Below are 24,569 nucleotides of genomic sequence, written 5' to 3' on the forward strand. Positions count from 1 at the left end.
GTACCACATTTATTACTTACTCAGAAATTGAAATACCATATAGCAGTGGAGGAATGCAGCTAAGTAAATGTACATTAACTGAGCCCTGCACTTCAGTACATTTTTAGATACATGTATTTTACTCCCTCTGTGCTCCTTTTTAATTTACATTGTGGGAAATATTTAACATTTCACAATAATTTGAGTCACTAGCTTCTTTGTAGTTTTCACAAAACAAGCATAACAATTTCATATTTTTTTCCTACCCCCCTTGAAAACGAGATGATTCATCTTAAGGGGTTTATCCAAATAAAGAAATTTCAATAATGATAATATCAGCAGATATTTTGAATCATACCAACGAGGAATATATGAGTTAGATAAAACAATCAAATGCATGCTGACATGTGAATCTATCCTCCTCAAAAACAGTATTAATCAGTGGAGAAAGTAATGTGTAAAAGTAATTAATTAAATAAACATGTGACCACATCAGCATTTTGATGTTGACTTATATGGTCAAATATGGGTCAGATTTTAACTATTTCAGTTATTGTCAAGTACAGAGGGATCAACATCTGGAAGGATAAGGGATAAAAAGGGGAAACCAGAGCCGGTAAAATCCCGGCAGTATTCAGAAGAATATGTGATGAAGGGATTTAAGTCCACGAGTTGCAACCCACTCATTGTTTTTTTTTCCTGTTGGGAAAGTGGCATAAGCTGGCTCATCTCCAGCTGCATCTCAACACAAAACATGCAGGGAGGAAACTTTATGAATTCAGGTTGTTGTTACATGAGATTTTAAACAACAGGATCAAAGTGATCAACTTGATAAAGTCAAAGCCACTAATGCAGGTCTGTGTCCTGCCTCAGTTAACACACACACAGAGAAGTGCTCTGGCTCTCAACCTGTTGTGATGATCCGAAGTACACACCTTTCTGATTGAGCATAATCCCCCCATGCCACCGTGTTCCAGGACACAGAGAGACTAGTAAAGTAGGTACTGTCTGGATTTATTTTTTTGTGTACGAAGAAATAATAGCCTACAATCAAGTTGATTATTTTTTTAGTCTGTATTTTAGGTATTTCTTTTATTTCCAAATAGTTTAAATTACAAATGATCAATGTTTTACACAGTTATAAAGTAAAATAAATCAGACACTGATGACAGTGCTGTGATTTATGTCTTTTGGTCCAAAAAAATCTTTGCTGCTGGGTAGAGGGTAAAGTTATTTGGCTTGGGTACTTCATCCAGTGTGCGTTTCTGAAACTACGGTCCTTTTCAAGCGCAGACGTGCTCTTACGTAAGAGCGTTGGAGAGTAGCAAACGTAGCGTATCGCTACGAGACACTCGCAGCAGCTCGGTGGAGGGTTTTGTGGGTCATGGAGGAGGAAGGTAAATAAAAGAGAAGCGCTGATAACACGCAGCAGCTGGTTGTCGACGGTCACGGGGAGCTGGGACACGCTGGATGCGGGAGCCTTTGTCCTGACGCGGCCGTAGAGAGTGAGACGGAGCGGGCAGACCGGAGCGGAGGGTCGGTCGGTCGCGGCTACAGCAGCAGCAGCTGTCGGCGGTGAGATGAGCACCATGCTCCCCGTCTGTTCATGCCTCCGAGGGCGCACTGCACTGGCCCTACTGCTGCTAGCTGCCTCCGCTAGCCTCGGCTAGCTGCAGTAGCTTTTGTTAAAAGACGAAGGGGGTGGTTAATTCTTGATATAATTTCCGTTTAACCTACTATTTCACAAGAAGAGCACGTTAGCGACATATAAAGAAACACAGTGAGCAACGCTGAGAGAGAGCTAATGTTGCTGTTTGTGACTGGAGACACTGTTTGGCTCGGGCATAACAATGCTAACAGTGTACACTCACTGCTGGTGCCAGTCACTTTACTGCTCTGACACAGGCTGCAATTCACCTGGATGCTGTTTGATGCATGCATGTAAATGGGTATTCACAGTAAAAGTGTGTGTGTGATTGCGCTGGACAAACATCACCGTCCTCCACTGATAATAACATGATGCAGTAGGTATGTGGCTTTCAAGTGAGCAAGTGAATAGGTGTCACAGTGGCCTATCTGTCATAGTGTGTGTATTAATATCTTTGTCTAATCCTCTTACTTTGACCCTAATCATCATGCAGCAGCTGTTTGAATCAGACTGAATAAAATATCTTTAAATCTACAGGCCAGACCACAGGAGTCCACCTGTAGAGTGGACTCTGTGTCATTTCTGGACTGCTCTTCTTTTTTTTTTAGGTTAACCCAGCTATGGTCCAATAGAGTAGAGTAGAGTGGTGGAGACAGGAAAGGAATTAAATTTCTATTCCTGACAGTTCATTATGGAAATTGTAACCATTATGTATTCCCCCAGGGGCAGAGAGAAGTTGAGCAGGCCAGCATGTATAACAGTTTGTCATCTGTTCATCCCTGGCCCTGGATATAGGCCAGTGAGCTGTGCAGGAGGGCTTTCTCCTGGACCACGTATAATTATTTTCAGGGTTTGCACGCAGGGACTGCTCCAGTGAATTTACTCTTGTCACTGTTTTGCTTTTGGAGGACGAGGTGAGTGGTCACCAGATAATCAAAGGCCAAATAATACAGAATATCATTGTTTTGTTGATGTCTGTGACCTGATATCAGGATATAAAATATAATGAATTTTTATTTTTAAGTAGTCCTAATATTATACTTGGAGTTTCAGTACTGAGAATTGACTGTCAGGTTATTTGTTCAGTATCTTACTTTATATAAAATGTGTGTATAATTAATAATGTGTGTGTTTTTTTTCCATTAAAACGTTTTATTTAATTTAATTTAACAGATTATCAAAAAGGATTCAATTCAATAGCAGTTTTTAATGCTTCAGTATTTTTCCGTTTTTGATATTCACTGCTAAGGGCATATTTCAGTCAGTACCAAAGAAATATTTAAAGCCTTAAAACAGCTCCACCAGGACATTAATTAAAACTGTGATTTTTGTTTATATCGTTATTGTAATTTAGCTTTATATGTTTTTCGTTTTTTTGTTGTTTCAAGGCTGCAGTAGAGCGAATAGCTTAAGTCCTCTGAACTTAATGGACTAGCTGAGTGGAGTGAAATATGCAGTAAATGTCTGTGCCTGCTGGGCCATCATATCCACATTATTTATGGGTCAACCTAAGCCAGGAAATGAATCGGAAAACAGCAGATGGAGCTTGAATTTGGTTATGTGACATGAAGCTATCTGTGCCGTGTGGACACCCTGAAGGTTTCATCTGGCCTATCAGCGTTTCAAAGGGCTCAGGAAAACTAAGCAATGTTTTGGGGATGTTAAAGAAAGTTAATGCTAATGGCACTGGATTGTTTGTATCAATCATTCTCAATTGTCCCCCAGGCAATAAACTAAATGTTTCTTGTTGACAGGGTAATTGTACAAAGGTGCCTTCAGCTGCGCAGAGTGCTTCATTTTGTTTTGTGTAATTTGATGTGTGGGGCCTGAACTGCTGTCATCTTCATTTTGCAATTAAAGTCTATACTGTGTGCTGCACCTTTGGGGATCGTCGTGAATTAATCACACTATTGAGTTATCCAGCGCTACGCCGCAGTGTGACTCTGAAGAGTGGGAGGCCTAAAAATACGATGCCATTAACTTCCTTGAACTCAGATTGAATTATGTGCAATTGTCCAAAACAAACAATTGAGTGATGCATCTGTTCATGCTCTTTTCAGTTCTCAGGTGGTCTGATTGGGTTTGCCACGTCCTTTGTGTTGCCATGGCGATGCGGGAGTTGGTGGAGGCAGAATGTGGGGGAGCCAATCCCCTCATGAAGCTGACCAGTCACATGACCACGGAGGGGGGGGCATGGCGGCACCGCTCGACACCTACAGTGAGTAATTTGCAGGTTTTCATTAGTAGTTTAGATAACAGAAAATTTATCAGCTGAACTATTTCCTCCAAAGTCAGCATATTTAAGTCTTATCATGAAAATTGCTGATTAATAGCAGATGTGGCTCTGGCTGACTGTTTTCTCTTTTCTTTTTTTAACTGCTCAGATTCCCCCCACTCCCATTGAAATTGCAACTGAAGAAGAGGTGAGTGCCTGTGTTTCTCTCGGCATTCACTAAAGTGTTGACTATAATGCTGCATTCAGTTTGGTAAACGTTTGGGGACTACTGTTTGGGATTTCTAAATGTAGGTGAGATTTAGTAGCTGTAATAACATGCTTTTATTTTGGTTCCAGCTGGTGAATGAGTTCCTTCAGGCACCCCCACGACCCCCACACACATTTGACATGGGTCAGCTGCTGGAGGAAATGCAGCAGATTGACCAGCAGAGCTACAGACAAGCTCCACAGAGAGGTTAATATCATTATTATTATTGTTTTATACAGTATTTCTTTTTACATAAAATCCTATTATAGGCTTAAGTCTGTGCACTAACTCGGTGTCTTGTCCATTACGTTCATGTCATAGCTCCAGATGTGGCAGCGTTGGCCCTTTCTGGTGACTGGGCAGCTGAGTTCGTCTCGGGCTCTGACTCTGGCGCCGCACCCGGGCTCATCGCTCTTGGCGATGCAGCAGATGCGGATTGGACGAGGGAGTTTATCGCTGAGGCTGCAGGTAGCTTGAGTTTGTTATAGTTGCTTCTTTTTTTTTCTTTCTTTTTTACTCTTTCACTCTTCCTCAAGGTGCACTTCACATTTCCGGAGTCATCACCACAACTGTCATTTGTCATCACCTTTAACTGACATCAGAGAAAATCTGCCTTGTATAAATCATTTTATTTTTGCATTGAAAGTCATTTTTACAATGTGCCTCCCTGCATTTTTCCTCTGCTCTAGATCCTGGGCGTTGGGCAGAGGAGTATCTGGAGCAGTCAGAGGAGAAGTTGTGGCTCGGAGACCTGGGAGACAAGGAGAATGAATGGTTAGAACAGGGACTGGGCCACATGGAGAGAGAGAGAGAGTTGAAAATATGCAGATGAAAAATGTCTTCTTGAGGCACACTGCTACTAATGTGCAGCATAAGCAACAAAAGAGAACAAGAGCACAGGTAGAAAAAGGTTGGCAGAATTGAATGCCTGAATCTTAATAATGTTCCAGTCATTGGGCTTTTTCAATTTAAAACATTTTCATACTTTTAACCTTGTCTAGCCCTGCTTGACAGTATGTACTTGCCCAACTATGAGTTCTGTTAAAAAACTGTGGAATCTGGTGTACGGTATATTGGCCTTACAGATATCAGTCTAGTTATCAGCATAGTGCAGTAGCCACAAAAGAAGTGCATTCTTGAGCCTTGAATTGATTTTCTATAGCCTATATGTGCAGAATAGCACAGCCTCGCTGTATAAGATACATTTTTTATGTTGTCAACCTTGTAGGACAAAGGAGTATCAACCAGGAGAAGAGCTGAGGCAGACAGCCAATGAACTTGTCTCAAAGGTCGATGACCCCAAGTTACAAAACACAGAGGTGAGCAGTGTGTTCATAACTTTCTTGGATTCTTTTTATACCATGGTTCATTCATTTTCTACTTATCTATACCATATTCTTTCTCTTTTTCTTAAATGTGTATGTAGAGCATCTCTTTGAGAGCATAGTGCATTGTTAATGTTGATGACACAAGGTTTTTCAAGGTTATTGACTTAGTCTGGAAGACAGTAGTTGGGTTGAAAAGTAGTAGTATATTAGTGTAAACCCAACTAGTCAGTAATGGTAAATGCTTTTTTGTTGTCATTTTTTTTTCCGTTGTTGTGTAGTTCCTGCGATTCATTAGGCAGATTGGCGAGGGCAGTGTCACAGTGGAGAGCAAAACAGACAGACAGCTCACAGATAAAGCTCAGGCCGAGGAGGCTCAGAACTGGGCCTCCAACCTCAACCAGGTACGAGTCACTGCCCACCAAGGATGGGATGGTTGTAACTGGGAATACATTGGGGAAGCACATTAACACAGTATAGGCTATGCCTCGTGACTCATCACCTCAGTATCTGATGTCGAGTAACATTTTCCACACATGTAACCAAAAGCAGCCACTACAGTCCCTGTAATATGAAGCTCAAGACTGCTCAGCAGAGCAGATGGAAGTTGCTGGGCAAAGAGAGGACTCTTCTGACTGTCAGCTTTTCTTCTTATGCAACTAGATTTTAATGTGCACAGTCAAACTCTAATCGAGCTATTTCCATCTTGACTCAGTTTTCCCTGAGGTCTTGAGTTAACTGGGGCTTGTAAGTGGTTTAACTTTGCCTCATTCAGTTCAGGCACAAAAAGGCTAATGCCAGATTTTTTGGACTTCAAACTACATTTTCCCCCTGAAATCACAACATTGTGGAAGCTGGTTTACGCCAAGAAAAGAGAACGAAACAAAAAAAAAAAGTTAGATGGGAAGAAAATATAAATGCTCCATGAAAATTATGAGACGAAAATTTAAAATCATTAGATAATGAGTCGGATTTCAACTAATTAAGGCAAAAGTTATGAGCTATTGGGTCAACATTTTTAAATTTGCCTTTGTATCCAATAATTTTCTTTTATAACTCAAAAAAATATTTATTAAACATAGTTAAAAATTTTGACTTAATGTCTCATAATTTCAATCACCATTGATCTTTTTTTTATTTTTTATCCTGATTCACTTCTCATCTATTTCTTTACTTCTCCTGGCAGAAAAGGGCTTCCATGTTTTACTGTGCATGTGTGCCTCAGTCCTGTTTATGATGAATATGTTAACCATGGCTCCATATGTACTTAGTTGCCCTCTAACTTTGACATGTACTTTTCCCATTTTTTGACCTGCCTCCGAACTCTCGGCTTCCCATTCCCTCAATTAACAACTGCCATTCATCTACTCCTCCTACTACTTAAAATGACTCCTACTCCGTCCAAAAAAACCAAAAAAAAAACCACGCTCCCTCCTCCTCAAAACATTGTCCCATTCCCCACCGCCACCCCTCCTCGCCTCCTGCCATAGTTCCTGATGGAGACAGGGGGAGGGACTCTTCCCCTGGAACCCCCAGAGAAGAATAAGAAGATTGAGAAAACTAAAGCTAAACAGGCAGAGCAGTGGGCCAAGGTCATCAGGCAGGTAGGACCTCTGTGGTCGTGGCAGCGATAGGTGTTTTATTTTCAGCTGCAGTTATAGCTGTATTAAAGTTTTGCTTCTAGTGCTGTTCCTTTAGTTTTGTTCTACATAAAAAATAGGATACACTCAGCATTAAATTCCTTTGTTGCTGTTGAGTGCTTTTTCCATCAGAGTAAGAACATCAGGAGTTAATTAGGACAAAAGTAGGAGTAGGAGTAGGAGACAATGAGCTTTTTCTGTGCTGTTTCTTCTTTCATCTTTTCCTCCTCTCCATTCACTTCCCTCTATATTTTTTCCTGTTTCTAATGCAACCACCCTCAGCTCAAATAACAATTTAAATAGTCAGAGTTTGCAGACTCCAGTCAACCCCTGTCAATGCTCTACGTTGTTATTCAGGTCTCAGAGGAGTCAGCTGAAGCCTGGGTGGATGAGTTTGCCACATCAGGACCAGATTTTCAACAAGCCAAAGCTGCAGTGGAGGTGAGACAAGAATGAGCGACTAGTCAAACTTGAAACCCAAAGATAAAGCCGCTGTGTATTAATTGGGAGACGTTGTGTTGAGGTTAAAGCACAGTGGGTCCTGGGAGGTTGAGGTTTGAAAATGCAATTAGCATCAAGGTGCCTTTGATAAAGTTACTTTATCCCATTAGAGGGAAAAAAAAACCAAAAAAACACTGCATTTCTCATAAGACTATGTTGTGCTGGAAACACCATCAATATACTACACTCATCTTTCACTTGGAAAAGTAAAGGTCAAACGTGTCTATAATACTGGATGATATATGATGTGAGGGGTGAAGTAATGATGTGTATCTCTGTCATTTTGTCAGAGTGATGTGGATTTCTGGGAGAAACTGCAGCAGGAGTGGGAGGAGATGGCCAAGAGGGATGCGGAGAGCCATCCCTGGCTGTCTGACTTCGATCAGCTACTCAGCACTTCTTATGACAAGGTAGCTGTCAACCTGTGCAGCCATCTGCTGAGAGATACTATGTTTGTGTGTTTGAGGATTTCAGCTTTTCTGCACACACCGCTCTCAGATGTGTCTAAAAGTGCACCACATACAGTATGTCGCTGTTTCTCAGGCACTATGGCTCTGCAAGACGCTCTCTCAGCAGCCCCCGTGTGTTTCTTGTGTTTTGTTGCAGGGGTATCAATTTGAAGAGGACAACCCGTACTTATCCCACCCGGACCCTTTGTCAGAGGGAGTGAAGAGGATGGAGGCAGGGGACATCCCCGGTGCAGTGCGATTCTTCGAAAGTGCTGTACAGAGAGAACCAGACAACCAGCTGGTGAGAATGTCTTATTTGCATTTTTCAGGTTTTAATTCTTTGATTACACTTTTCATCATCGATGCATATGTTGAAAACAACTCAATAAATCTCCTAAACTTTTAATTTGCTTGCAGTTTTTTTTTTTGCCCCAACATAAATCTGCTGTGATAATGATCTGGTGTGTGTCTGTGTGTGCATCTGTCTTCTTTAAATTGCAGGCTTGGCAATATCTGGGAACTTGTCAGGCAGAGAATGAGCAAGAATTTGCTGCCATCAGCGCCCTCCGCAGGTCAGAAGTCAGAATTGCAAAATGAAAACTTCTGCAGAACAGATAAATTAATACACTTTCTCTGGACCTCAGGAGGCAAATATTTCTTATAAATTTGCTCCTGTGTTGTGCTGTTTTTGGAAATTAGGAAACAAGTGCAACACGGCATATACTGATAATGAGCATCGTTCCTCAGACTGTCATTAACTCAATTACTGCTGTATCTGCTGCAGTGTTAAACCAGTCAGTTTATACACCAGATAAAACAGTAATATTGATTCTTGTCTGATTCTTTTCCCCCCTCTCATCATCACCTTTCTTCCATTAGATGTATTGAGCTGAAGAATGACAACCTGACTGCTCTGATGGCGTTGGCTGTCAGTTTCACTAATGAGTCGTTGCACAGGCAGGCCTGTGAGACTCTTCGTGACTGGCTAAAGCACAATCCCAAGTACCGCTCTGTCTGGGAGCAGAATGAGCGCGATCGTCAACAGGAAGGTGCCAGAGACAGGGAGAAAGACAGGGAGAGGTTTGGGTCACTGCTGCCAGAGTGAGTGCAAATTCAGCTTTAAAACCGAAGATATGAATCCAGCGATTTCAAAACCATGAACACTAACCTCTTGTTATGTCTCTTTTTCCTCCTGCGCAGATCTTTGTTTACTGACGTCCAGACCCTGTACCTGCGCGCGGCCAACTCTGACCCAGCCCAGGTGGACCCTCAGCTGCAGTGTGGACTGGGCGTTCTTTTCAACCTCAGCGGAGAGTACGACAAGGCGGTGGATTGTTTCAGCGCTGCTCTCTCTGTCACACCACAGGTCAGTGAAGACGCCAGTGCTGCGATCCCTAACATCGGTCTCCACCCTGTCTGTCGATGAGCTCTCACTCTTTCTCTTCTGTCTCCATCAGGACTACTTGCTGTGGAATAAGTTAGGTGCCACACTGGCCAACGGGAGCCGCTCAGAGGAGGCAGTGGCCGCCTACAGAAGAGCTCTGGAGCTGCAGCCGGGCTTCGTCCGTAGCCGCTACAACTTGGGAATCAGCTGTGTCAACTTAGGAGCACACAGGTGAAGGAGGAATTATTTTGGTTTTACACATGCAGTTAAGTTTATGAAAGTAATACAAATAAAACTAAAAAAAAGTTAAGTCTGCTATTCTCAGACTGTTGACTCCTGGTGTTCACACACTGGGTGGGATACGTCCCTGACACTGCTTGTCTTTTTGTAGAAGTGAACACACAGTCCTTCAACAAAATTTGTGATGTGTATGACGCCCGGCAAATTATTATATGGGGTTTTACTAAGCATCTTATTGTTTATGTTAAGTGCTTGAGATGAAGATTAAGTGTGTTTAATGTCATTTAATATGGACTAAAGGGGAGCAGTAGGTTTGATCTCATGAAAGATGCCCTGGTTTTGAACCAGTTATCTTTTGGACAAGCTGTAATGCAACATACTGTACTACTTTCCATTTCTGTCAAAATAACTTCAGTGGAGAGTAACAGTGTTGTGAGTTTTCTGTTTTAAATTGAATAACACAATAATTTTGGTTATTTTTTTGTTTTATATCTGGGACAATTGTATTAATCGAACATTGCTGGAGTACAATTACTTTTACTTCCACTAGATGGCAGCAAGAGCTCTGTTGTCAGTTTATTGGGCATAGTCAAAAAATAATTCAGTTCAGTACAACAGCCCTGCAATTACGCTTCCATGTTGGTTTTTCAGTTTTTGTTAATAAAATGTTTATAAAAACGTTATTGATCCAGATTTATTGTCAATGTGGGGCATGATGTCATACCTCGTTGAGTGAGATGAGTGTTTATTTTTACTTTTTGTATCAATAAAGGTAATCCGGGAAATAGAGGTCATGTTGCAACTGGTGTAAATGTTAATCTGTCTGAAATCCGTCATTCGTCCTCCTCTCATTTCCTTCTCTTTCATCTTCAGAGAGGCAGTGGAGCACTTCCTTGAAGCCCTGTCTCTACAGCGCCAGGCCGCTGGAGATGGAGCGAGAGCTGCCAGGGGGCCCGGAGGCGCTATGGCAACCATGATGTCGGACAACATCTGGTCTACCCTGCGCATGGCTCTCAGCATGATGGGCGAGAGCTCTCTGTACGCTGCTGCCGATCGCCGGGATTTGGACGCATTGCTGGCTCACTTCTGCCAGCGAGAGGTTGAAGGTGGAACTGAATGAAGACCAGCCAGGGGAGGGCTCATTGAGTGCGAATGTGCTTTGCTGGGAGGTAGATGCTTGGGTGAACGAAGCAGAGAGGAATCAGAGTGGTAACGGTTAGAGAGAAATGGAGATGGAAGACACTGTGAATTATCCACCATCCTAAAGATCTCATCTTGTGCTTGTGTGTGTTAAAATGACTTTGATCAAATGTTGCAGTATTAGTCTACCTGGACAGAAACAGCCAGCAGTAATACAGTCACAGCACTGTGTTTTACATGTTTGAGAGTGTGCTCATTCCCTCCTCTTCTGTTTATCTGTGGACAACTGGGATTGATTTGAAAATTGCTCTCGGTGAAGAAAGTAAATGGTGAAGAATGAGTCAATCACTTCTGTATTCGATAACCAGCGATGTGGACAGTTTATCATGTTTGTCATGACACTCAATGCTCTCACGGTCTTTCTGAACAGAAGGTTGTAAATTGAACTGTATATTCACTGCGGATATGTAAATTAAAGGTACAGTATTGCCCTGACATTAAAAAGAGTACTGCCTTTTATCAAAAGTGCTCTGTAAAGAAGGATTTTGCTGGTCCAGAGTACAAACACTAGTCAGAAGTGCTACAGTGGCTTTTTTTTCCCTTTTTAATTCCTTATTTAATTTTTTAGTTATCAGTTATCAGCCAGGACAATGAACTGACAACCAGCGGGACTGTTACTATCACGATAAGATGTGTGTATGTGTGTTTGCGTGTGCGTGTGTCTGTGTGTGTGTTTGGTGGTTGGCTGGGGGATATTAATCGTGCATCAGATGATAAGATCATATAATTGTAATATCATTGAGAATGATTTCTCTGGGCTCCTCTCGTGCTCTTTTTCATATCGCTCTTGTAAAACAATTTGCTTCATTGTAAAATAATGCTATATGCCATATTGTGTATTGTAACATAATTGTTGCACTATAATTGTTTTCAGGTTAGTTATATCCTGATTACAATGTTTAATATAATATTCAGCAATAAAGCTTTGATTCCAAACATGTGTTGGTGATTTTTTTCTTTTTCTCATTACTTAATTTTTTTGATGAACAAATTGGCCAGATGTTACATGAAAGTATGGCCAACTATGCAGGTACTGGAGGCAGCTAGTGTTTTTAAGTCGGAACTGAATGCAATGAAGAGTTTGAAATCTAAGGTACCACACATAGTGAAAATCTGTGTTTACAGATTTATTCCAGGATTTTTAAGATACCCTCAGAGCTTTAACACAAACAGATAATTACGGGTAATCTTTTTCAGTTTATTTTGTTTAGTGTGAGGAGTTAGAATAAGATACTTTTAGTGTAGGCTATGTAAAGAGGACCATAAGGGGATCTTTAATGTAGATTGAGCAGGTAGTTTTTGTTTAATGATAATTCATCCCATCCCATGTTGATTTGTTTATGAACAGTGTGATATTATTTTCATTGAACGTGTTTAAGCAATTTGTAAAAGCGTTTGCATTATCTATGATTGTAACTAAAGGTAAAATTACATCCCACACAGATAATCTCGTCATGATTTGTAATTTTGTGCTCTGGTCTCCCTGTAAACTGTAAACACTAAAGAGCACCGCCCACTGAGTGTTGCCTTTGCACGTATGTTTCTGTTGGTCCGTGCATTTTAAATTTCATGCAGGAAGGGAAAAACAAACCACGCGATTATTCATTTCCCCACTTTCAAATATCATCAGGCCGCCACGCCCAGTTCTAGAATGCTGTGCCCTAGGCCAATCAGCGCCGAGGGGGCGGAGAGGACGCGCACGCTGATTGGCTCGTTTAAAAGTAACATGTACGCATACCCGCCATTTAAATGTTTTAAAACTCACGAGTTTCTCCAGCTTATCTCAAGTGTAGAGTCAGTGAAAGAAGACGAAGCTGCGCGATTCATCGACTTTCTTTGTCTCATTTAAGGTAAGGAAGGACATATTTTATTTTTAGCAAACTTGGTTCTTATGAATAGTAATCTCAACTCGATGTTTTAGCTCAACATTATCAACTACTATCACTGAGATTATGTTTCATATCACCTTCACCTGGTTAAAAGAGTGAAATAGGGAAACATCACGCTGACTAGCTTGCTGTTTGCTTCGTTAGCTTGTTGTGTGCTTTCAGTCACTCCTGTGATTCGTAAATGACGTGAAAATGATGTCTTACATATGGGAAGTAACGTTAATTGTAAAAACAATTGTTAACAAGCTACATTACATCGAAATCATACTATGTATCGCTGTTGTGTAAACGTTAATTGTGTAACATAAGGTAAAAGCTCTCGTATTTCCATGTGAGACTAAACTGGGATCACTAACATTGGTCAACGCTGTTTAACGTTTTCAAGTTGTACTTGATATTGTGTGCAACACTTTGGTTGTGTGCTGTGTAACAATCTACTGAGCAGCAGCCAGGAGGCGTGTTTCTCCATTGTTTGCAAATTACTGCTGGGATTGACCTTAGAAAATAACCTATTCCTTTTTTCTTTTTTACCGTTTTGTCTCTATAACTTACATTCATATTTTTTCACGACATATATTTAGCATTTTAAGTTGTTTTTAATTAAAAAAGAGTTCTGCTTTAGTTGAAATGTGTGTTCTATTCTCTCTAGCTCTCTCTTTTTTTTTTTTTAATTTTTATTTATCTATGAAACAGGTAGCAGTAAAGAAGCATCATGGGATCCAGTGAGAGCAAGTTGCTTGTATCTGCACCAAAAAAATTAGAGCCACCTATCAAAAATGGTCGTGTGCAGCAACTGATGGATCCACGCTCTCCCTCTACCGGCATTGATCGTACTCCTATTCAGGTGTGTTACCTGCTTTATTTACTACCACACATATTGAAAATGTCTTGAAATTGTTCAACCATACCAAATGTTTATCCTAGGCTCCTGGGCTTGTGTCCCAAGCTTCTGCTGCCGTGAAAAGTGAGTGTCCACTGGCATTCACTGATCCACGCTCACCTACTATTGGCATCGCTCGCACCCCTGCCAGAGAAGTCATGAGAGGTAGGAACGAACGACAAACAACCCCTGGTTGGTTTGGCCCTCACCTCTAAAATGCTGTGTAACATGATGTTCTTCCACTTGCCCCTACAGCAACAGTTGGGTCCTTTGCTCGCCGCCTGGGAATGATTTTCCACAATGAGACTGAGGGTAGAGTCGTTGACCCCCCTCAAAAACACATCAATGACGTCGTGGAGGAGGATGTCTTCCAGGGCGAGGAGCTGGCTTCTACCGAGCCCCTCCTGACTCCTCAAACGTCCCAGACCTTCAGCTCCCTGGCCGAGCACGCCAACCTCCTCGCCACTCCTGTGCAGCACTCCGCCCCTAAGGTGGGTGACTCGAGCCCCTTTGTGCTTCTGGAAGAGCCCCAGGTGGAGTTGGAGATTGGAGACATTACCCTGGAGGAGGCAGAGGAAGCAAGGGAGTCTCCTCTTCACAAGAGACTGAGCATGAGCCTCATCACGTGCCACGAGGGAGCAACCTCATCACAGATCTTTGCAGAGGTGCACCGCGACAGTACTTCCTCTCCAGTACCCAGTGTGGAAGTGGGGCCTATCGGAGGTGGCGTGGAGCACTCTTATGCCCTTCCCTCTGTCACAGTTGAACCAGAGTCCACAGTTGAGCCTTCTCCAGTCTCTAATCTTGAGGATGCTCCAGTTCAGGCCTCCCCTGTACAGCCAGAGGAGGCAGAGAAACTGCCAGTTCCTGAAGAAACAAAAGAGGTTGTTGAAGAATCTTCCTCACCATCCGCATCTGCTTCAGAGCCACCAGCCGTCCCCAGCCCAGAGCAGCTGCAGCCTTGCAAAGGCATCCGCTGCCTCACCATCGACTCAAAGAGTCCGAGCCAGGTGGTGTTCAAGCCCCAGTGGTTGGGGAAAGGCTTTGGCGCCTCTGGGCTAAGAGCAAGAGGAGTGCAGGGGCAGGGTGGAAAAGGAGGCTCCTCTCCTCTGGCTGTCCGTGTGGCTGTCAAGAACGCAACCAATGAAAACAAGGGACAGTCTGGAAAACTGAAGCAGAAAGGTGTGTAAACCATTTGTGGCTTTCCAGCGTATGATTATAACAAGATGTTGCCATTGTTTCACGCCTCTCACTGCTTTTCTAGGCACTGAAGGCCGCTCACCACTGCAGATCCTTAAGGAGACTAACTCACCCAGGGACCAGCGTTCTCAGGTATTCACAAAGCAGCCACTTCACTGCTTGTGATTGATGTTCTCCTTTTTACTCAGAGCAACTTTACTTTCATCTATGCAGGGTTGTTTTTTTTTTAGTGATGCTGTGTAATGTAGCTGTTCAAAGTGAATCTATCTCTGTGGTAACCTTTGTCCTCCCCACCTTCCAGATGAAGCTGAAGGTGTCCACCCCTGATAAGCAGAGGCGTGGACAGATGGACCGCAGAGTGCTGGCCGTGGCTCTGGATAAAGAGAACAGATGATGTACAGTAGCTCAGTAGTGTACAGGTTCCTGCCACTTTTATATCTCTTAAAACGTGCTTTTACATGTACAGTTTTCCTAAGCTGATTTTTCTCTTTTGTGTATATTGCTTTTTACCGCCACATTGTGCAAGTCCTCTATCCTGTTTGTCATTTTGTAAATATAAATAAAATTATTTGCAGTCATACCTCAGCTTTTAAATCTTTGTACGGGTTGTAAATCATTATACAGCTATATTTTATGCTCTGCTTTTTTTGTAATTTAATTTTCATTACCTAAATTGTATAATGGAATAGTTTTTATTTCTGCACAAACAGAATAAAAGCTCAACACTAAAATATTCATTTTGTAACATTTGCATATTTCATGATGCATTCGTTATATGGATCACAAAACTCCTGGCTTTGACGCTTTGTTGATTCCTCTCTGTTATTTCTAATGAACAACTTGAAATGAAATTGTAATGGACTGAGCTTGAAACTAAACTCTTCATCTGAACATACTCATAACTCAGACACAAAACAGTGCTTCAGCAGTGTTGAGCCATTGAATAAGTTTTTTTCCCCCTCTCTCTCCATGGCTCAATTAGCATTTGGAGGCATGTTGGTCAACATCAGACATTGACTCTGAAGACATGTGTAATGCAGAATCCCAAGTTTATTAGACAGTCTTTAAGAAAGGTATTGCTTTACGTTGCACAGTGTGTATCCAAGTGTTGGAAAAGAGATTGTCCAAATCAGAGCTTGGAAGGTTTTTTTTGTTGTATTTACACAAACTTTCAAGTTTATCTGTTATCATGCAGAGGAAATGGTAAGCTCGTATATACAGATTCAGATGTATTGCTCATATGCACACAATAGCAGTTATCATCCGAGAAGAAAAAAAAAAAACACACACTCATACAGAGTCCTGTCCTGAGACAAATGGGTCATCTTTTTTGTTAGTGCTTAATGAACCATAAAAACCATTTTATTATCCCATCTGTCAGTTCAACAGTTTACCCAGAGCACTTTTCAGGTCTAACCTGGGGTTGGTTCAAATGATGAGACCCCAAATCCTGTTAAATATTTTCCATCAATCACATACAAAACAACTCAAACACTAATGTAGACATGTCTGCAAACTATAACTCCATTATAATTAAAATTAGAAAATGAAAAGAATGTAACTGTTAAGCATCTAGGGAATCTACAAATCTAAGAACAAACAACAGTCTGAAACAAAAAACGCAAATGCTCGTAGTATTCATATGACATAACTTATGCTTTGTTATAAAACACAGCATGTTAGCAGAGCTAGTGTGAACCTACACAGACCGTACCTTGACACATAATCAAATTCTATCTCATCCAGTGTGCTACCATTTCCATTTGGCAACTTCTCATTGGGTGATGTCTGAATTGCTGCAGTAAATGTGCATGTTACTGATTTGAAACGCAATATTATTCACTATTAAGAGGGATGGTCTTTTCTGAGACCCGCCCCCACTCTACCACCCAGTGTCCCACCCCAAATTCCCCCATAATGTGAGAAGAAAGCTGAGAGCGCAATGTGACAGAGAGAGGAGAGAATCTCCACACTACAACTCCTCTCCAACATCAGATAGGACTTGGCACAATTAAAATACCTTCTTCTCACCCTGTGTGGCTTCTCGTCCCTCACCCCTCCCTCAAACTCCAATTTCTTTTTTTAATCTTCTTCACTTTCTCCCAGGAAGATGGTAACTGCTCGCTTTCTGCTCACTGGTGAGGAACAGCCTCAGTTCCATATCTTGAGGAAGCTGTCCCAGGATCCTGTGCAACATGCCATGCCATCTGAAGATACTCCGATACAGCTCACCCTGTTGTCGTGACCAGCCAGCACCCCTAGGCCACCGCAAAGAAGAAAATGGTGTAAGCGCCATGTGAAATCACATTTTAGACTCTTTCAGTGTCTAAAACCTCACTTTATTGTCTCTGTTTCCTGCCTGTACTCACCCACTCTCTCGGATTTGAGTGCATCCCAGATGTTGACGTTGAAGTCATCATAGCCAGCCAATAAGAGACGTCCAGACAGGGAGGGTGCCAGGGAGGTCACACCGCACATGATGCTGGAGTCCTGGTAGGTGATGAGGTCCTGGTCGGCTCGCAGGTCGTACAACTTACAAGTAGCATCATCTGACCCAGTTATCACTGCGTTACCATTAGGGAAGAACTGCACCAAAGAGAGGTGATTAGAAAAAAAAATGTGTCAAAGATATAAGCCGGTGCATATTCTCATTTGCCCAGGTCATAGTATTTCAAAGGAGGTTAAATCGAAAGCAACTGGACTTAGTTATTTGTCTCGGAAGACGTTTCACCTCTCATCCAAGGTGAAACGTCTTCCTAGACAAATAACTAAGTCCAGTTGCTTTCGTGTCAAAGATATGTGTAAAACTGAGCAAGAAATCTTTATGCGCACCCCAATTGCGTTGATGTCACTCTCATGCCCTCCAAAGGTCTGTCTGCATGCGCCCTCCCTGATGTCCCACAGCTTGGCTGTGTAGTCACACGCCCCTGAGATGAAGAACTTGAAGTCTGGGGACACGGCCAGGGACATGCAGTCTCCCTGGTGTCCTGCGAAGATGGTCTTTTGGGTTCCTGTCTCAATGTCCCATAGCACGCTTTAAAGGAACACAATATATATTTCAGTATTAACAACAGATATTTCAGAAAGTTGCACCTCGTCTTTAGTTTGGTAATCTTACCAAGTGCAGTCGCCAGAGCTGGTGATGATCTCTGAATCACTAATGAAACGACAGCAGGACAGGTAACCTGGGCAACCGAAGAAATACTACGTGAGAAACCACGAGCGTCCCCTGTGACCAAATAGTATCAAAAGCAAGTCCAGCATCAGAGACTGAGAGATGTCATTTCCAAGTTGTGTTGTCCTACCTGTGTGTGCCGCCAGCTCACGCATGACTTTGACGTTCCCGTCCTTGCCCTTGAGATTGTAGATGGAGCACATGTTGTCCAGACCGCCACAAGCCACTAGATTCCCCGAAGGTGCATAGGCGCAAGTCATCACCCATGAGGACTTGAGCGGGATGGCGTTGACCTGAGGAAAGCAAATGGAGTCAAATACCCAAGTCTGAATAGAAGCTACAAACACTTAATTTTTCCACCATATTTTTTACTATGTGTGACTGAATCCTATATACACATTGCTACATTTTTTGAAATACAAACATTTCTATTTGTCTGTTTTCTCTGAACCTTTCTTTCTGGCCTGCAATGGGCAGGAAGAAGGTGAACCACCTTGGAATTCTTTATGTAAAACAGACTCTGATGGTGTGTGGATTGTTATTGCCACTCAGTCAAATCTGATCAAACCACTTGTCCTGTAGAAGCAGATTAGCTAAGTTCATAAACAACACATAAAGATGTTATTTCATTAATATTTTAGAGAAATGCTCAAAGGGTCAAGAGGTCACGTGTGCATTTAGGTGTATTTGGAGGTAGATATGCTGCATTGTTTTGGCCACAGTAACCACTGACTCTGTTTCAGATGAAAAAACAAATTAGTGTCTTTATATGGGTTACATTTGCCTGCCTCTGTCATTTACTGTAACTCTAGCCCAACTCTCTTTTGCTGTTTCTTACCTTGTTGGTTGTGATACTGTCCCACACTATGAGTTTTCCATCTTGTGAGGCACTGACACACAGCCTGGTGGGGTTACATTAATAGTGATTAAACAACAAAGATTGAGAAAGTGAAAAATGAACACCAGCTATATGTTATACATTTTCTCAATTTAATGTAATATTTGTACTTTGCAAATCTAATTCACCAATTTGAATTTCCCATCCCAGTGATTGCCCCCTCTCCCTCTAACTTTGTGCTAAATTTAATAGAAAAGCCATCAGATCTTGGCTATGAAATAAAGCGGCAGGTGTTGTTGCAGATTGTGTACAATATGATATGTTACTTACTTGGAGTCAGTGGACCAGTGCATGGCGTAGATCTTGGCAAGGTGACCCCTTAGCGTCTTCCGGGTCTTCAGCTGGACACGCCCCACCACAGTGATCCCACCTGCTGCCTCCTGCAGTGTGGTGTCCTGCACCGCCTTACGAGCTGCCTGAGGAGCACACATAAACAAAGGAGGTCAGGCCACTGCAAGTACTGACCTTAAATGTTGTGATGAACAATAAAAATATAATGCAAGATTTAAGAACCAGCTCATAATGAGAAGCAAAGTCAGTTGATATTATGAATAATTATATTGTCATATGTGTGTTTTTTTTTTTTAGAGATAATTGGATGAGCCTACTGACAGTGATCTGGTCTTTGAGACTGTCCGCCTCCTTTCGCAATTCCTCCATTTCACCCATGGTGATGATTGTTAGGTTCAGTCACTAATGAAGAGATGTCAGGTAAGTTGATGTTCCTGCAAATGAAGAAGACAAAGAGAAAAAAGAAGAGAGGTAGGGTTACAACAAAAACAGAAACAATTTACAAGGAACAATTCAAGAAAAAAAATAACTGACTGATACCTTTATCCTCCTTATGACAGCGTGTCCTGCACTAAAGCCTCATGCTGGAATTTCACCTGCACCTACCTGAACGATTTTTAATCCTCTCCAGCTCTGGTCTCTAAGTAAGTGCTACTTTGCAAGTCAAACTGGCCCTCGTCTACTTTGCAAAATTTCATAAACAAACAGAGGCCCACAGATCACGCCTACACATGCATTCACATATGCACGCACGCACACTGACACACACACGTACATGCGGGCTGTATGAATATTCTAGCATGACATTAGCAGTGAGAGTATTTGTTCTTCCAGGTGATGCTGCGAGCACACATCCTCACCCTGAGTGTACACACCAAACCAGTAAGTCCAGTAATAATGTCATTAGTATCAGCTCTCTGCTGGGTCGCCTCTCACCTCACATCAAATTCCCAACACTGACAGGAGAGTTCGGGCCATTTAACACCCCAGTGCGCTCTCACTTAATGTTGATGGCTATTGAATTTGGTAATGTCATGATTAAATGAGCGATGTTTAGCAGTGAAGCAATCGCCTAATGGACAAACTCATGCAGTGTGACAAATATAATCAAGGCACAAGTGAAAAGGCAGAGTCACGATCTCCCAGCTGATTATTCCTTTTAACAGAAACAGAGTGTTGTGAGGAGGAAAGCATGACACATGACCCCGACTTCATGGCAAAGCAGCACAATATAACCAACTTAAACAAAACAAAAGCGTCCTCCTCCTTCTACTGTACACATGCAGTACTTCTCTTTTCTTCGGAAGCGATAAATTGCCGTGATGATATTTCCTTTATCTTACCTTGAAAACTGAAAGAGGGGGGATACTTGATCTTATCGTACGTGTCCCTGCAGCAATCTCTCTCCCTCTCGTTCACTATTTGAATGAGTTCGCCTGTCAAAACACATGACCAAGTGGATTTGCCTCTAATTTGTTTGAAGTGAAAAGGAGAGGAAGGGAGAGAAGGAGGGAGTGACTCTGTAAAAGAAAGAGATTTGCTTTAATTGTTCGCCACTGGGATCTGTCCTTTATCCATCTGTAATGCTTAAGGTGAGTGGAAGATGGCCTGAAACATCTTCAAATGAAATTAAAAGAGCTGACTTATGGCCTTTGTAGGACTGCAGTGCTCTAAAACACCTCAGGAGCAACTGCATGGCTGTCCTGCATTTAACTGCTGATGACTACATTGTCCCTGAAGTTGGTAACAGGGGATTTTAGGCCTTTGTTCCAGATGGGAAATTGCTCCAATAATGAGTGTTGAAATGAATGCCTGAGTGTTTTAGTCGTGCTATTACCCTTTTGCCATTCTGTTCCTGGGACCCTGCCATTGTTCCATGTGATTAAATGACTGCTAGGGGTTTGCTGGATAGTGAAGTGCATTAACACAGCCAGGGAGAGGAGAAGAGGGAGGCGGGGGAGGCCGGGGGGAGGGTGGCGGGTAGGTGGATGGGTGGTGGAGTCGGTGGGGTGGAGGGTAAGAGGCGAGGCAGGAGAGTGAGTTTTAAATCCTACTGGCTGAGATTTTAAGGGAAGCCTTTTGAATCAAATCTGCTCTCATCCGATTACTGACTGCTCTTTGCATCTGGATAAGAGATGGAGAAAGGGATGGGGAGGACGGGGGGGGAGGAGGGGGGCAGATAGTGGGATGAGAATGAGGGAGGGGGCAGATGGATGAAGTGGAAGGGGACAGAGAGAGAGAGAGGGAGTTGTGAGAACGGGAGCCGGTGTTTTCTGCGCGACCGAGGCCTATGAATCTGAATTTGAGTCTGACCGGTGACTCTGGTGCCTCCTTGCTGGTTGCACACCAGAGTCCGGAGGTCTTGGCCCAACTCGCTGAACAAAATCAAAACTTCTGACTGACATAGCAGAAAACGCAGCTCTTGTTCATTTGGTTAAAAGCAGAGCAGGCCTATACTTTTAGTGTTGCAGTTCCTCGTAGTTGCAGTGTCCAATCATTGCCAGTTTACACTAAACAAACATTTTACTTGTTGTAATAAAGCTGGTGAACATGATGATTACACACATTTATAGACCATGAGATAATATAAACTTGTCAATCAACAGAGCTGTCGCTGTGTTAGTTTACTTTGTGTGAGCCATCTATGTCAGGGTGTATCTGACTGTAGCAGGCCACGTTGTAGGTCAAAGTGGATTTACATGATTTTTGCATTCAATGAGAAAATGTACCTTGTTTTGTTTAGTATTTAATTCAGTTTAATTAACATTTTGTTTTATTCATCTAGTCATTTTCATCTATAATCAGTTTCTCATTAGTTTCCAGAAACTGATTCAAGATTATTAAATATTGCAGTGTAGGATCACATACTGTTATAGATTTTATCCATGTTGTTCCAGCTCGGTCTGTTTGACCATGCTGCTTCCTCTGTTATTCACACACACTCACACATGCTTGGATTCTACATTTGACACCCACAATAACAACTTAACATAGTTGTATCATGCAGATTATGTCTGTCAGCATTAAGAATCAGACCACAAAAGGAATTTGTGTGTTACTCAGATTATCAGTCTGCACAACAAAAGCACACACAGCGCTGTATACTGATGCGATGATCCAAATCTCTGCTGTGTGTGTCACAAACAAAAGATAAGTGCATTAAATGTGTCAGTGCAATCTTGAATGGCATATATTTGATATTAAAATGTTTTTAATTAATATTTTACATACTGTAAGTACACAAGTATATAAGGTTCAAAGTGTGCTGCATTACAATAAATCCTTAACTTTGTTTAACATTTTTTGGTGTTAAAGGATGTATCATCACGACAGGCAACACTTCCTTTAAGCTTCAGTATTTTCTTATTGAAGATGCTGGTGATAAATGTCAGACTTTTTTTTTTTTAAGACTTTCAGACTTTTCATCCCTCTGCTCCATCATCTGAGCAGCGTGACACAACTGCACACACGGCACACATACAACTACCAAGAACAGACCATCCAACTCACCGCTCGCAGGAGACTCCTCTCAAGGTGTGTTGGCAGGTGTGTAATCACTCTTCCTCCAGCGGTCTCCCTCTGCTCGTTGTCATAAGTTCAGCCCGCCTGTTACTACACTTTCCCCCGCTCATTCACTTTTGGTATCACGCACAGTGTGATATTCCTCCGCCACTCACTCTCTCCACTGCTCCTATGAGGAACAGATGAGGATTGGAGGGATGAAGGGAGATCAGTGATGAGGGGATAAACCCTGGGATGGACAGAAAGAGGGGTTGGGGGGGGGGTGGGGGTGGGGTGAAAGCGACGGAAAGGGAGAGGAGACAGTGGGGGAAACCAAACAAGGTGCCGAAGCATGGTTGCGGGGTCACAAGACGGGAGCTGGGGGTGAATCCGAATCAAAAACCCAAGAGATGGAAATCATGGAGGGGAGGGCAAAGAAGATAAATAGAGGAACCGGGAACATGACTTTTTATGGTACTGTGGGAGTCTTTAAAAGATCTATGACTGGCAGGAGGGTTTGTGTTTTGTAAACCTGAGGTGAACCTAATATTAGAAAGTTGAGGGGCAGAGCGGAGATCTGACAGGGCCCAATGGTGAAGTATGAAATCACTACAGGATACAGGAGAGTGCTCAGCTAACAGTGCCACCAAGCATGAACATTCACTTATAGGAATAAGGATGTACGTTATCTACAACTCTACAGTCTCTGTGCTCCTTTGTCTTTTTCTTTCTAACGATCTGACCAAATGTCCCACCAGAGGGGCACTTCTGCGACCCACATACTCTTCAGGATCCCTCTGTTTGGCCTTTGCCTTGGCCTTATTGGCTCAAGTTCTGCTCCACTTCAACCTTAGCACAAAACAAACCCCCCAGACTTAAAGAGCTTCTTTTAATTTTTGCCTTTGCCCATTAGAAAGTGTGCGTCACTCACCTCACCGCCACTGCACATTATCTAACAAAGTAAGTCACCTGTATCAGTTATGAAACAGCACAGCTTGTGCTCACTGTCATGAGATCACACTTTCAGGCTGTAGGTTGGATCAGTTTATCCACTAAACATCTTTACAATGATCCTTTGACAGCTATTGTTTACTTATTGTATGTGTGCTGCTGTGTCTTACATACATTGTAGTTTGCTTTTAGCAAACATGGTCAATCAGTCTGTTAAAGCATCTCAAACTTATGTTTAAATAAATTTACCTGTGCAGGGCTGCAGTAACATGTCATGTACACATGTACATAATGCCACCTGACATGATACTCAAGTTGACATGTGACACGGATGCTAAGTAGAAAACCAATGATAACAAAAGTAAATGAGACTAAACAGAGTCTGAATCCTCACTTAAGCCCTGGGATGCTGCTGCTGTAGCTAATTGTGACCTTTGACCTTAGGAGAAAACTTTCCTACAAGAATCAGTTATCACATTATTACTTTCTGCGCAAACCCTCGGGGCTGAAGATTCAGATGATTAAACAGCGTCACTGCACCACTGATACTGTAGATTACAGGCTCCTTTGTGTGTTTACACGCTTGCATACATTTCTGTGTATGGAAGAAAAAGGCTTGGAATGTGTGTGTGTGTGTGTGTGTGTGTGTGTGTGTGTGTGTGTGAGTGTGTGTGTATGTGTGAGAGAGAGAGAGAGTTCTTCCTGCTTCCTGGGTTTATTCTGATTCAGCACGGATAAATTCAGCTCTGTAGTTTCAGAGTGTTGACCCTTGCTCAGTAGAGTGTGGCAATGACAGAGGCAGGCCTCCCGTTTTGGCTGAGCTGACACTAGATTTGGAGAAATGGAGTTAGGGCGATGGAGGATGTGAGATGGTGTGTAAAAACCACAAGAAAACCAAAAAGAGTGGAAAAAAGGATTGTGTTAGCAAGCGCAAG

At 42.3% G+C, this 24,569-nt stretch overlaps 3 protein-coding genes across 6 annotated transcripts; 2 read left to right on the plus strand and 1 right to left on the minus strand.

Annotated features, from left to right (window-relative positions):
- Positions 1-1,311: 1,311 nt before the first annotated feature.
- pex5 (peroxisomal biogenesis factor 5) lies at positions 1,312-11,785 on the plus strand. Of its 3 annotated transcripts, XM_085801503.1 has the most exons (17): positions 1,312-1,554; positions 3,688-3,845; positions 4,012-4,050; positions 4,200-4,317; positions 4,432-4,578; positions 4,800-4,884; positions 5,339-5,429; positions 5,717-5,839; positions 6,926-7,039; positions 7,433-7,516; positions 7,867-7,986; positions 8,183-8,326; positions 8,527-8,597; positions 8,905-9,126; positions 9,226-9,391; positions 9,483-9,640; positions 10,523-11,785. In XM_085801503.1, the coding sequence occupies exons 2-17, from the start codon at positions 3,732-3,734 to the stop codon at positions 10,767-10,769; spliced, it is 2,043 nt and encodes a 680-aa protein (XP_085657629.1). In that variant the 5' UTR covers positions 1,312-1,554; positions 3,688-3,731; the 3' UTR covers positions 10,770-11,785. The 3 variants fall into 3 exon arrangements, with proteins under 3 accessions (XP_085657629.1, XP_085657630.1, XP_085657631.1); XM_085801504.1 differs by lacking the exon at positions 6,926-7,039; XM_085801505.1 differs by lacking the exons at positions 5,717-5,839; positions 6,926-7,039.
- An 842-nt stretch (positions 11,786-12,627) lies between these two features.
- cdca3 (cell division cycle associated 3) lies at positions 12,628-15,396 on the plus strand. The gene is made up of 6 exons (XM_085801506.1): positions 12,628-12,699; positions 13,432-13,582; positions 13,663-13,783; positions 13,874-14,800; positions 14,883-14,950; positions 15,120-15,396. Exons 2-6 carry the CDS (start codon positions 13,451-13,453, stop codon positions 15,210-15,212), a joined length of 1,341 nt encoding a protein of 446 aa, XP_085657632.1. The 5' UTR covers positions 12,628-12,699; positions 13,432-13,450; the 3' UTR covers positions 15,213-15,396.
- Positions 15,397-16,733: 1,337 nt separating this feature from the next.
- On the minus strand, positions 16,734-22,901 carry gnb3a (guanine nucleotide binding protein (G protein), beta polypeptide 3a). 2 transcript variants are annotated; one of them, XM_085801507.1, is made up of 9 exons: positions 22,693-22,901; positions 19,504-19,616; positions 19,162-19,307; positions 18,832-18,895; positions 18,124-18,286; positions 17,937-18,003; positions 17,651-17,852; positions 17,188-17,404; positions 16,734-17,076 (listed from the first exon to the last, which is right to left on the minus strand). In XM_085801507.1, the coding sequence occupies exons 2-9, from the start codon at positions 19,558-19,560 to the stop codon at positions 16,970-16,972; spliced, it is 1,023 nt and encodes a 340-aa protein (XP_085657633.1). In that variant the 5' UTR covers positions 19,561-19,616; positions 22,693-22,901; the 3' UTR covers positions 16,734-16,969. The 2 variants fall into 2 exon arrangements, with proteins under 2 accessions (XP_085657633.1, XP_085657634.1); XM_085801508.1 differs by lacking the exon at positions 22,693-22,901 and adding an exon at positions 20,526-20,673.
- Between the last annotated feature and the right edge of the window lie 1,668 nt (positions 22,902-24,569).

The sequence above is a fragment of the Trachurus japonicus genome, chromosome 16 (genome assembly GCF_045865225.1).
Source record: "Trachurus japonicus isolate A0001 chromosome 16, Traja_1.0".
In the NCBI taxonomy this organism is placed as follows: Eukaryota; Metazoa; Chordata; class Actinopteri; order Carangiformes; family Carangidae; genus Trachurus; species Trachurus japonicus.